At 34.4% G+C, this 15,000-nt stretch overlaps 1 protein-coding gene across 2 annotated transcripts in view; it reads left to right on the top strand.

The window, feature by feature from the left end:
- LOC106875323 (uncharacterized) overlaps positions 1-5,854 on the top strand; it is a 200,649-nt gene extending 194,795 nt beyond the window's left edge. For both annotated transcript variants that reach the window (XM_089360840.1, XM_089360841.1), the window contains one exon: positions 4,249-5,854. In XM_089360840.1, the coding sequence (XP_089216966.1) occupies positions 4,249-4,359 (111 nt within the window). In that variant the 3' untranslated portion in view covers positions 4,360-5,854. The remainder of the gene's footprint in view (positions 1-4,248) is intronic.
- Positions 5,855-15,000: the final 9,146 nt, after the last annotated feature.

Raw genomic sequence — 15,000 nt, 5'->3', positions numbered from 1 at the left:
GTGACAAAAGAAGAGGACTAACTTACATACATACATACATACATACATACATACATACATGCATGCATACATACATACATACATACATACATGGATATACTTACCAGGGTTTAGATCTTAATACACGTATTTGTTACAGCAAAGTCATTTCATAATGTTGGACCGTTAATCCCAACGCATTTTTTCACTCTTACCATTTTTTTTTTTTGCGTTCTCAATCTATTTCTGTCAAAGAGCGTAGGCTCGAAACGTGAAAGACTTTACCATTTTCCCCGAGCGTTAAACTAATACACCTCCTTGTTGATCCCTCGCTTGCCTTCGTCCTTTGTTTTCACTAAATTTAAATCATATACATAAATACACACATACATATGTACATATATATATATGTGTGTGTGTATGTATGTATGTATTATATATATATATATATATATATATATATATATATATATATATATATATATATATATATATATATATATTTATATATATATATATATATATATATATATATATATATATATATATATAGTGATTATATATGTATATATGGTGATTAGACCTGAGGCTGACAGAACAGAACACTCACCGCCGATTTTATACGTCAACATTTCGTAAAGTGTTCGTCAGAATATAATACAACCTAATTCTGAACGACTGAGCTACCTCCCAGATCTGAATTCAAATATTACTTCTTGAGAAGGATTTTCGTTGCAGTAGAAATCTTGTTGGTGATTTAAAATTAGCATTGAAATCTCATTGAAAATAAAACACGTTCATCATAAATCCTGGGTATGGACAACATTTTCAATGTTGGATATAAGCTTACATACAAATGTTAAGTTAGATTCGACCTGTCAGCTGGCTAAATACTTCTATCCGGTTGATTTATGCCTTGAGTGTAGTCACACTAATAAAAAAAAATACTCTCGTATCTCATGGACAGTCGTCTTTCACGTTTGATTGAGGCATAATTATACACATTGCACATAAGATTTTGCTACCCAGAATACTTAATGTAGTTACTGCCTTCTAAGTGAATCAGAGCTGTAATGCATCGTAAAATTAACTCAATATATAGAAAGAAAATGAATGAGATGTGTGCCATAAGAAATGACCTATGCTAAATCGATAATAGGCATTCATATCTTTCATATTGGGACTCACCTATTTCGGAAACATACAGTCAACAGATACATGCATGCAAGTATAAATGCACATTAACTCATATCACATCATTAACTCTGTAAAATGTTTATAACTGTGTATAGTTTTCTCACGAATTTTTGCCAGTACACAAATAGGGCCAACCTACAAGGATTTATCAATGAATGAATTAATTTGAACGGATATCAGAGGTAATTGAAGATGAACATAGAAGAAATCGTTAATGTGTCTTGTAATCTTTACAATGAAATGCTAAATACACAGTAGAGCGACATGTCTATATTAATTTATACTTAAATACATGTATACATCGTTAATAGAGTGATGTAGCTCTAGCTGTCAACGTGTAGCTTTTTCGTTAGAAATGAATCATTCAATTATTCCTCTATCTTGTTAATGTAAACAACCTTATGAATGTTTCTCAGAAATATCAACTTAGAATCAAGAAATGCAAACAGATTTTGACAAGACAATTCTTTGTCTTTCATCGGAAAAATCATTTACCGAACTCTACTAATTTGAACGAGTTTCCACATCAGCAGACAACGATAATGACTGGCATTTCTTGCCGAGAGAATATATTTTAATAATATTTATGATGTTACAAATAATATAGATCCGAAGATCACAAAGTTTAGCTAATCCAACGGAACCACATTACTTTGTGCATGAAAGGCGGTGAGCTGTCAAGATCATTAGCTCGCCGGACAGAAGGCTTACTGGTATTTCGTCTGCCGCTACGTTCTGAGTTCAAATTCCGCCGAGGTCGGTTTTGCCTTTCATTCTTTCGGGGTCGATAAATTAAGTACCAGTTGAGTACCGGGGTCGATGTAATCGACTATCCTTCGCCCCCAAATTTCAGGCCCTGTGCTGAATAATCTAACTCTCGTAGAAACATATCTTAGAGAGACGATAACTGATCGGTTAAAACAAGCCAGAGTAGGAGAATCAATTTTTAGCTGCACTATTCGTTATGGGTGGATATCCCAGGTTCAAGAAATAATTAAGTGGAACTTATATAAGACATCATAACGATAATGTAGAATGAACTAGCTTCAGACGTTGTTCTACACGTTTTCCAATCTTGCTTGAACCTCACACCTAGTCATTTAATTGTGGAAGAACGAGCAGCTTCACATGCAATTTCAGACTTATTAAAATATAAATGAAATTGGGAAATTGAAAATCACTCTTGAAACCCGTATATTTAGAAATTCATGAATTTCTGAATATCCTTCATCAAATAATCTAACTTTATTCTCCGTAAACATTTCCATTTACAATAATCTTACAAATAGAATCTTAGATGAATGATTTCTAGATTAGTGTATAGCAATTTATAATCCTCTGGGTATAAATGGATTGTTGTACAATCAACATTATTGGGAAGGTATAATAAAGTTTAAAATGTCATTGTAAAGTAAGTAACTCCTTGCTATATAGGCCCTATTCATTTTTAAATGTTTGTAATAATTGTGAGAAATAAACTTACGAATATTACTTAAATTTAACCCACCCACTAAAATTATCCTGGCGATGGATTCCTTTAGCAGAATCCGCTCTGATGCAAAACTTATTATTCCTTCAAGGGTCAGTCTCTTCTCTCATACTAGGTAGGTATAATGACCGAATGATTATAGAGTTGTCCATTTATCAAATTCCAGAAGAGGAACAATTAGAAAGCTGGGATACATATTTGCAAATAAAGTAGGATCTATACTTTTGGATTCCCGATATTTGATGTCTTTAAATTCACGCTGAAATCTTGTGATACAACTATATTTCGGCCTTGGTCTTTGTCCAGAATCAGAAAACTACGTACGTGCTAGAAGCTGCATGTTATTTTAGAACATGTTTAGTCGAACTGAAGCAATGCCAGCCATGGTGTTTTGCTGATCAATGTTGTACAAAACTACTTATTATAAAACAAGTCGATATGCAAGATATTTAATAGCTATCTTTACGGTATCATATTCAACCCTTGTGTGTCACAAACATACTTAGCTGCTACTCTGTTTCGCAGACATATTTGTTTGCCTTCATAATATACTAAAACAAAAAACAGAGATTCTCAGTGTTAATCAAAGTAGATATTTCTGTAACTGTCACTCGATGTGGGAAATATATGAAATTAAAATTGGAATAATAGAGACGAATAATAGCATATTAGAAAGTGCACATCTTTCAATTATAATTTTCTATGAAGTATAATGTGAAGTAAAGACATAACACATCACTATTACGAAATATGGATGTAGAATCAAAAGCGTCATTGTCGTTAACTGTGTTCATGACATGGTAATACCGGGTTTTCAGTATCCTATTGCATATATGATAACCGAAAGAAAAAATATAAATCACGTTCTTAATATCTATACTACGTCTTTATTGTTTATATGACAGCAGGACACCGTCTAATGCTGAACATAGTGATGCAAAAAGAAATTGCAAAACCACTTCCAACTGAATATTATACTTCAAAAAATACGAATGATTAGCTGAGATATAGAAGTTGCCAAACAATAAATTGATTTTATTTTTTATGCGATGCACTAATATAAAATAGACATAAAGACAAAACCGTATACTTCATAATCGTGATGAACGTCTGTGCATATCATTTAAATCTTTGGCGTTGGAATAATTCACGAATTCGTAGACAAAAGTCATGATATGTATTAGACGTATTTGACAGGATTCGATATATTCCTCCTTTACAAAATATACGGCCCTTCGTAGGTATTGAACTACATTTTAGTTTCCAAGCACTATGTCTGGAGATCAAATTGAACCGAAATTCAGCGAAGAGAAACGAAATATGAATTTTATAAAATTGATTTTTTTAATGAGCAGGAAGAGAAATGTAAGGACTGATTTTAAAGAAATCTGAACTCTGATTGGGTATATACTTTATTTTTCTCTTTGAAATGATATTTTCGTAAACTCTGAATCCCGATGAGCTATATTTCCTATCACTCTCTTTGAAATAGCACATCTACATATGTTATCTCTATGACTGACTTCCTAAAAATAAACAAATCATTATATTATTTAATTGTCTTTGTAAATGTATTATTGCAGGTTGTGGCGAAATGCAAGGATATTCTGAATCATTCAAGGAATTACCAAAAGTCAATTCGTCGTAGACACGAAAGCCTAAGAGAAAGCACTACATCTAGCGAATGTATATAATAGAAACATCCACATTGCTCAACAGTGTAATAACATACGGAATCTACGAATCAATGAAAAGTATAACGAACAACTTGAAATGAATCTAAAACCCGGTTGCCTTCTCTCAACATAAATCTCTGATTGTTTTAAATCTAAACTTGATCGATGCATTCTTTTTGAAAATAATTTCTTTTATAGGAATCAATTTAATTCTGCAGGGCAGTAGATATCGAGATGTATATTTCTGCTACTGGTAATTCTTCTAATCCGCTTGAGAATCATGGGTGCAAACGGTTCCTTGCCCTGATTCACATTCACAATATATTGGTATATTGATTCAAAAGGTGCTGGTGTAAGGTAAATAATCAGGAAATCTATTGTTTTAATCAAAGTATCCCTTCCTCTGAGTTGGTGTCTTCAACAACAAAAGTGTAGTGCTGTGAATTACACAGAGGATGAGTTTGTGTTCGTTGCTCAAAAGGATTGTTGAAATGTATACCAGCAAGATGCGTAAATCAGTTAAACGAAGTCTACAATACCCGCTGAAAAATTGGCTCTGTGCAGAGATACAGGCAATTTCTATTGTGAAAAAAATCTATCTCTATTGACCACTGACGTGAAGGTTTATTATATTTTATATGCATTGTCACTACGTGAACTCACTAAATATTTCATTTTATTTACGACACTTATGCCCTTGGAAAATATTTGATTGTTACAACTACAATACAGGAATATCTATTTCCGTTATTTATTCTAACAACGTAAACGGATATATCTACATTTGGTGTAATCATGGCATGCATGTCTTTCAACATACACTACTATTTTGTTTAAATAGCCTGGTCAAAAAATCTAGAAAATCAAACAATATAAAATATCCAAGGAATTATGAGAAACGAAATAAAAACAAGAAAAAAGAGTAAATTGTAAATTAAATTTTTGTGCTTTAATGAAGAATCATAAACAAATTCCACGTTACGACGTTTCGGGCATTGGACCCTCTTCAAGAAAAGGTAAGGGAATGTAAAAAGTAATGACACACTAAATCAATATTACTGTGTTATAGGAACCGAATAATGTTGATCTGGATAAATTGGCTATAGTTTTAAAGTGAGGATATAAATCACGGACAAAAGGTTTGAATTTTGGTTTACTATGTGCAACTGGAGTAGAAAAATAATCTGTATATATTGAATAATTCTTATATAGTTATGACATTCATGTTATTGTTACTGAGATCCTGTAACCAATTTGTTTGTGGCATATTGTTTCCAATATATTCTCATAAATCCCTATACATTTGGTAATGACTCGCCAGATTATGTGAATGGCCTTAAGAATTCATTAGTTTTCAAACATCTGAACCAAATAGTATTTCATTCATAAATACATTTTGTATTATACAATCTTCATTGATTATTTGTTTGCAATTATATTATATAACCTATGTTGATACACATAAATAAATAAATAAATAAATATATATATAAGGTATAAAACGTAAATTGAATCCACGCCAGTTATTATAATAGTTATTTCAATTGTTTATGTCCATATACTTTTATCAATAGTTGAAACAAATGAAGTGACATGTGGTCATGCTAGGTTAATATGTGACATGAATATTAGTATATAGGTCTTTGGAATTACATCGCAGAACACAAACACATACCTAGGAAACATTCACTATGTGTGATCCTAAAAATGTTATTGGACGCCGCCAAGTGGAAAATTGAAGGTATTACTAAGGTTTTAGTATACGAGCACATTTGTATCTCTATCTACATAATGTAATTGTAAAACTAGGTATTTCTGTGATGTTAGCTACAACTTATACGGATGTTACTTAACTAGCATAAGTCGTGCATATATAGATGCAAAACGCTGTTTCTCTAAATGGAAAACTTACATGTTACTGTGGTTTTGTGTACGAAGCAAGGAATGCCTTGCCAGCCACGCAGAAAAACACATAGTTAATGATACACGAGCACTCGAGAACACGATCCCTCAACTTGTGCCATTTGCCAAAATGGTTGCAAGGTACGAAGACACATCAGGAGATACATTCGTGTCCTTAGAACAGGATTACCACATTGTTCACTAAGTGTATATGTATATATATATATATATATATATATATATATATATATATATATATATATATGTGTGTGTGTGTGTGTGTGTGTGTGTGTGTGTGTGTGTGTGTGTGTGTGTGTGTGTGTGTGTGTGGTGGTTGTCTACTCCTTACACAGAGTTAGAACACCTCCTGCACCTACACTTTAGCCCTTTCATGGCGTCTGATGTGACTTTTTAAACCAGACAATGAATTGAAAAAACTCCCACACAGATTGCACCTCTGATTTGTACTACGAATACCTGCAAGTAAGTTCTGCGCATTGTCGATCCTAACATGTCTTTTAAGACCCCCATTGAACTTGCAAGCCCTCTGGCACACATCACATTCAAATATATATATAAATTTCAGTTCAAGCTCCTTAAAGGAGATTATACTGACCCCGTCATACACCGATGATCTCAAAGCTGAATCGCACCGTAATAGACATCTCTTCCGATTCTTTTTTGTAACATCTCTAAATAAGAATCGTCGCTTTTGCCTAGTAGAAAACCATATATCATATTTCATGAAAAGTATCAAAAACGTTTATGAGTACAAGGTATATAACAACACTATGAAAAGATAGAATGGGAAATTCCTCGTGACTGGGAATGCAGCACTCTCATGACAAACAGAGCAGGAAATAAGGGAATAAAAAAAATTACCAGCGTAAAGTGTTTAAAAATGTAATTATAAAACGAGTATGGGCAGAACAGATTTGTGTTTTCCTCCCAAAAACGGTTTTTAACAACCAAAGGAGTTTTTAATAGCCAAGGGACGTTAATATGATAGTAACGTAATTATGTGGGTTTAGGAAAATGAGGAAGCTGGAGTAGGCCGCTAATTTGTGGGTTATGTAAAAATAGAATGACGTTATGTGTTTAGTAGAAAGAAAGTCGGCTCAGTTTGCGTTGGCGGTGTTGGCTAATGTATGGATTAAGAAAGCAGAAAGTTACTCTATGAAAGCATATGTACACGATTATTAATCCCAATAAGTTGTTAGCAATAAAAAAACTAAGCATTGATAACCTGAGGCGGGCCATCCATGGCAAAGAATGATACGACAAAGAATGAGATGCAGGCAGGTATACTCAGGAAAAACGTACCAATTACGGGTCTGAATGAATTCAGAGAAGCGAGGGTGATTATGGGTGCCAGTGTTGGTCAATATAAGAAAGTACGGGTCAAATACCGAGGCTCAATGTAATCGAATATGCTTGCTTCAAAATTACTGACCCTCTGACAGATTCAAAAATATTGCAGGTTCATATTGATGGAATCATTATATCACCGAAACAATGACTTGCAATCTTCCTTGCGCGGCTTTTTATGGTGTGACCTCGAACACAAACAAGACAAACTACCTTTCATCCCTCCAGGGCCGATAAAATTAAGTGCCAGATAGGGACTGCGTTTGAAGCTTTCAAGTAAACCTCTCTTCTTGATTTTAAATTTGAAACGGTTATATTTAATATGATCAGGTTTGAATGGTCAAACTGATATTTGTTGAAACAAACAAACTGGCTAGGTGTTTCTAATTAAATGAACATTGTCATTTTCTTGGAAAACGTCGTTAGTGTAGGCAGGCCACTTCAGCTTTGATGTGCTACACAATATTTAGTTCTGCGTTAAATATGTAAGGATAAAAATGAGGATATCTAGTGTTTGTTGCTATAAATATGTGCAATGTTAAGCAAATACTGACATTCCATATTCGCACACAGCTAGACAAAAAGATATATATGGTCTGATCAATAAGTATCGGAACTGTTTTCCATAGTAACGAAACTAAAGCACGCAGAGTGTAGCTTCTTGGTACAAATTCACCTTGCGTTCTGCTCTGCATGCGCATTAAGTTGTAAAGGTCTAGCTCACTTCCGCTGTGTACGGCAGTCTTTGAAATAAACATGTGTAGTGTGTGAAGGTAGCATTGATCATGACAGAGAAAGTTGAGCAGAGAATCTGCAACACGTTTTGCCAAAAGGTTGGTGATACCTGCTCAGAGGCCTAAGCAAATGGACAGAAAGTGTATGGAGAGGAGTGTATGAGCCAAAAAAAAAAACATGTCGATAGTGACGAATGTTCTGGGAGACCCGCAACCAGCAGAACTGAGAAAAACATAACAGATGTGCGTGCAACTGTGAGGAGAAATCGTCGAATCCCTATCCGTGAGTTCTCCGAGGATGTGCAGATTCGTTACGATTTACTTCAACCTATTATCACAGAAGATTTGGGTGTGAGATGCTTGTCTGCAAAGTATATGCCAAAACTAATAAAAAAGACACTCGGGTTTCAGTTGCAAAAGGTCTCCTTGATTGTGTCGAAAACGATGTATCGATAACTGTCAAAACAGGTGATGAATCGTGGGACTATGGCTATGACCCTGAAACAAAGTCTTCGCAGTGGAAGCTCCTAGCCTCTCCGAGACTGAATCAATGTGAAGAAACTATTCACAGTTTTCTTCGCCTACAAGGCGATTGTTCAGCATGGGTATGCTCCAGCTAGTCAGACACTAAACAAGGAGTACTACCGTGAAATTTTGCGGCGTTCAGTGAGCGGCAATTCCACCGTGACAACACACCTTTTCATTCAGCCCAGCTTGTGCAGCAGCTTTTGACTAGGCATAGAATTCTCCAGGTCCGACAGGTACCGTATTGCCCAGATCTCGTCCCTTGAGACTTTTCCCTCTTTCCAAAAATAAAATCCCGCTTGAAAGGAAGATTTCAAGATGTCGAGGATATCAAAGGAATGTGACGAGGCAGCTGCTTATTATCCCAGAAAACGAGTTCCAGGAAGGCTTCCATGAATGGAAATAGCGCTGGATTAAGTGTGTGGCTTCGGAAGGGGACTATTCTGAAGGAGATTAAATGCGAAATTGGAAAGTGTCGCAATTTTCTTTTCAAAGGACTAGTCCGGATACTTATTGATCAAACCTCCTATATACACACACATACATACATACATACATGCATACATACATACATACATACATACATATATATATATATATATATATATATATATATATATATATATATATATATATATATATATATATATATATAAAACTAATCTAGTCGGCCGTAATGTAGATGTGTATCTTGTACTTTTTTTTTTAATTTCATCTTTTTCGACATATTGTATATGTTGTTTTATAGTTTTCTCTGCCATTCTTAGGTCTCTAATTCTATCCTATGGACAAACTAACTTTGGTCAGATGCAGAATTGAACACAGAATATATTGTGAAGACCTTAAAGAATGCAAATCCGTTTGTCTGGAGATTTAAGCTTTTAGGATTTTATCACTCTGACTAATGCATTATCGATTAAGTAATAAATTGTATATTTGATCTATTTGAAAGCGTAAATGAGATTCTTTTTATATGTTATCTCTTAATTATTCATGTATTGGAATTTTTCAAGAATATATACGGTAACTTCACTTGTATTTTAATTCACATCGAATTTAAACTATCATTACAGTGGACATTCCAATAAAATAATTGATTGCTATATCCAATTACGTCAATGAATTGTAGGTAATAAAATATATTCTCAATTTATAAACTTTCGCATAAAGAGCTTCGATTAATCACTGTTTAGTAGAACAGATACAATTAAACATAGCACTCATTTCGCTGCAAAGAATTAATATATAATCTCGTGTTACATTTCCTTTCTAACTGACTGCGTAATCATTTTGTGTAAAACTTACATGTTGATTTAGGAATCCATGTTGATCAGAAAAAAATAAGCGATTATTACAGAGGTATTACCCGGTTGTATCTAATGTAATATAGGCTCGTATTTTACCGAAAGGTTAGAAGAGTGTACGACAGAATCGAGTAAGAGTTTCAGAAAGCCAGACATTTGCAGTTAAATACACTTCTCACAAAGGAATTATAGTTGCAAATGAGCTTAAATAATTCGTATATCACTATAGAAAGCGTTTTTTTTTCTTTCGCAAAACATCAGATACTGTTGTGTTTGTCTCGCCCTATAAACTCATAGACATGTTTATAGGACGAATAATAAAACCTCGTGTAAACATGTCTATAGAAAGGGACTTAGGAGTAAGAGTGAAATAATTCATGTTCGATACTTCCCACTTAAAAGCGTTGGAATTCACTCAGCCAAATAATATTCTCAATATTGGATTGCTATCTTGTCAAAGGATGGTGACTCTCAACATGAGAATCTCCATCCATTGCCATGGTTGCAAAAGCAACGGAAGTTTTGGAAGGAAACATATAAATAATAAATGAGTGGAAATCGAATCGGTGAGTGTGTTATATAATAATGCATTAAGACAATATGACTCTCCTCAAACGCAACAAAATTTGCTTCAAAACACAAATTCACATAAAGAATCATGTAAATCAGATACAAAAACGAATGAAATATTGTCCACATAAAATAAGAATGGTAAATCTGAAAAACTTCATATCTTATAATCTTTTTTTTTTTATCTCATGAAGATTATTTTAAAATTTTATAAGTTCCTATCGTCCTTTACACTTTAGAAGGGAAATTCAGCCTATAGCTTATAAACTCACTTGCAGATTAATGATTTCTAAATGTAACAGAAGCAGTAGAGAAGTGGTATATTGAGTTGAATGATACCAATATAATTGAATACTAAGCTTAATTAAGGATATCTTGATAGTTGTACAAAATGTCTGTGTAGCGTATAGTATGAATGTATACGTATATACCGACACATAACTAACTAGCTACAGACATGCATATATGCATACTCACGCTCACACAAGTAGACACACATTTGAACTAAAAGACAAGGGATTCGAAAACACTAAAATAATCCTCCTCATTTTCTCTCTGTCTTTGTATATGTGCGTCTATTTGTATATATGTTGTGTGTATGTGTGTGTTTTTTTGAAGGCGTGTGCGTATGTGTGTAATCGGAATGCAACACAATCTATATTTGCCATCGAAATTAACAAAGCAAAAACACAAGTCATACCATCATTTGGAATCACGCTGAAATAATAATGAAATCTTAAAAATTCTATTCGTGACATATATTTAATAAAAACATTATCTTTATTTCTAATTTTTAACATAATTTTCGTTACAACACTGCTCACATTCTACGGTGAAATTAACTATATTCGCTTCATTTCTGTACGCCGAGTACTGCACTGTCACTTACGCCAACAATTTAGCTTAGAGTAACTTTCACTATCATGAAAATATTATAATGGTAATCATAATTTTGAAATAAATAATTGGCATATTGTTCACGTACAGCAACAATAGCAAATCATAGTAATATTAGATCACATTATTTTAGAATTTAGGAATTTTCTTATAGCTTCTTTTTTTTTTTCGGAAAAGTTATTAAAATTTCAAAATAATTTTCGACATTTGTACTTAAAGGCGCTGGCACGATTTCGTAGCCACGTTGAATTACTAGTGTTTCTATTGTAGTCCTAATGCCTTTATATAGACATGGTAGACGGGAGCTGTATGTTTCTCTCTCTCCCTCTCTCTCTCTCTCTCTGTCTATTTATCTATCTATCTAACCCCTCTCTCTCTCTCTCTCTGCATATATATATATATATATATATATATATATATATATATATATATATATACACACACACACACACACACACACACACACACACACACACACACACACACATATATATACATATATATATCTACCCTATCTTTCTTTCTATCAATCTGTCTAGCTATCTCTACCACTCTCCATCTTTCTCTGTATGTGCTTGTTTGCCGCCCCACGGTTTAAAAGCAGGTTTTAGCTTGTTTACAACCCCACAAATTAGCGGTGCGGCGAAAATAATCAATATGATATATACCAGATTTAAAAATTTCAAATCGTGGCGGCGATTTGTACGACTGAACCGTTCAAGAAGGCGTCACAGCAGGGTCGCGGCCTAATGACTGAAAGAGGTAAAAGAATAAGAGCTCTCCATTAAAAGAAATGAGTTTGTTAAAATTTTTCAATGTTACTCTTCATACATACTGTAAACAGATAAGATGACAGACTCACACAAGCGCTCGTGCGAACACACACATGCATGTGTATATATAAGTGTGTATGAGTGAGATTCAGCGTGAGAAGTGTTTCTTGAACCGCTATTGGTTCTTTTTTAATCTTGAATCAGCCTCTTGATAATGAAGAAACAAGCTATGTGAGAATTACTATGAAATCAAAATCTATTTCCGTATGCGAACCCCATTATTCGATTCCAGATTGTTATTCCAGTCATTGAAACATCGTGTATAGCTGAAAATTGGTATCACGATACGTGAATCTATATATAGAAACGGAACGTACGTTGTAAGGCTTTTTGCTTATTGACGTACTAATAAGAATAAATGAAAACATGAAAGCGTTACAGAAGAAATCTTAAACAAACCTAGAGAAACAATGATGTACAATAATTTAGGTATATATTTTCCATCTTCCTGGAGAAAAAATACAGTTAAGTAGTTTCTTTCTCCCAAATACAAAATCAAATCGGTCTCATGTGCAGTAACATACGTCCATTTATTGTTAGAAATGTTTTTTTTTTCTCCGTTGCTTTGGAGTGAAAATATTCGTTCATGTTTTATATTTTGAAATATATTAATTCAGGCGCAGGTGTGGCTGCGTTGTGAAGAGCTTTCTTCCCAGGCGGCACTTGGTTCCAAGATCTCTCTCACTGCGTCTTGGGGAATGCCTTCTACTATAGCCCCGAGTCGACCGAGGCCTTATGAAAGTGAAAGTGAAAGAATCACGACGAATGCACACACGCGCGCGCGCGCGCGCCCATACACACACATATTTACATACGCGTGTGTGTATGTGTGTGTCTTTGCGTTTGTCCCCAGCCACCGCTTGACGACCGGTGCTGGTATGTTTCCATCTCTTTAAATTAGTAGGTTCGGTAAACAGACCGTTGGAAGAAGTACCAGGCTTAAAATATTTAAGTACTGCTTAGTGAACTCATTCGACTAAAATTCATCAATGCAGTACCCCAGCATGGCCAGGGTCTAAAGACTGAATGAAATAATGCTGAAAGCAGTATGTTTAATTCCCGGTAGATAGAAAGAATTAGTCTTTAATTGGCAGTCGGAGACCCATACTAACTCAGTTTCATCGTCGCTGAGAAGACCAAGCCAGGTTGAAACATTAATTTTGGTGATCCAACGGCATCCTGAGCAACGCCCTGCATTTTTAACAAACAAGTCTCTCTCAAACGTCTAAGACAAAATATTAGATTTAGCACCGTTCTAAGTTTGTATCATCAGGCAGGTGTCCTCCGTCTATCCCATGGCCGATTTGTGAAGACTTTTTCGTTCCACTCCTGCTTACTTCTAGCTGGATCATGATTAGCATTTGTTTTGGTGCGGCCTCAATCTTTCTCACGACGACTGGCTTGGTTGCTCTGACTCACTTTGTCTTTCGGCATGTCACATTCCTGACTGTCACATCTTCAACTCCATTGTCTTTCTTGCTTCTTCTGAACTCTCCACCGTCATAAGTTTCTTATTCTTTTGGAATAGAAATTTTCGCCATCAGGCGGGAGCCATTAAGTTCAATCGCGTAGTTTAGCTGGTCAGTCGAAATCAGAGAGCAGTTTGTAGCCACTGCCGTATTCCGTGGAGGTATAACTGAACTAGATGCAGAAGTAGAAGTTCAGATAGGATTCTTTCCAACTCCTGAGGGGAAGCGCTTATGACTCGCCGTTATACGCTATCCCTCCTCTTGCATCGTACATCCTAAACATAATGTAAAGCTTAAATTATTGAAATACGTGATTGAAACTGCGTCCCAAGAGTATCTGATCAATGAGATATACACAAGCCATCACACCGGCGCCACGGTCGTATGATATATACATTATAAATGAGGAACAGAAACCATAAGAAGTGATGTGTAAAATGCAAAAAATGTTACCAGTTCAAATATTCGAACCCGTAAGAAAAGCCATTCACTCTATTTTGTCATGTAGAACATTTCTCGTTGTAGACAGTGAATGGGTTTCTTACAGTTTTGAATAAACCCCAAGCATGTTTGAATAGGTAACATCGAACAGGTAGCATTGCATATTTTATAAATGTTTTACACAATTATTTCGCATGTTTAAAAAAACATTGTACACGTCATACATATATATAGAAATTGTCTAATCAATTAACAATTGTCGCTGTATTACATGTTATTTAATTTTAACTTTGTTTTGTCGATGCACGCTTTATGAAAGTCATGTTTCTGCACAATGACTAAATTTCTTATGCTGTCTTTGATAAAACTGACTTCACATTCAAGATGCTGATATTAAAATTACATGGAACATTATTCCCTTTGATACCGTTTCTATTTCTAAGCAAATATTCTTCGCATTTTCACTAAATTGGTTTTGTTCTCAAAACAGGAAAATTATACACTTAAAATATAATGCATGCATTAATTAAATAAGCAATACCTATGTGTCGCAAATTTATTTTATTTGCATTTCTCTTATATCTTTTATTTGAAATCATTTACTAGTTTCACTCAA

The sequence above is a fragment of the Octopus bimaculoides genome, chromosome 12 (genome assembly GCF_046866305.1).
Source record: "Octopus bimaculoides isolate indiv1 chromosome 12, ASM4686630v1, whole genome shotgun sequence".
Lineage (NCBI taxonomy): Eukaryota > Metazoa > Mollusca > Cephalopoda > Octopoda > Octopodidae > Octopus > Octopus bimaculoides.
Note: the sequence above shows the minus strand (reverse complement) of the source record. Positions and strands in the feature narration are given on the sequence as shown.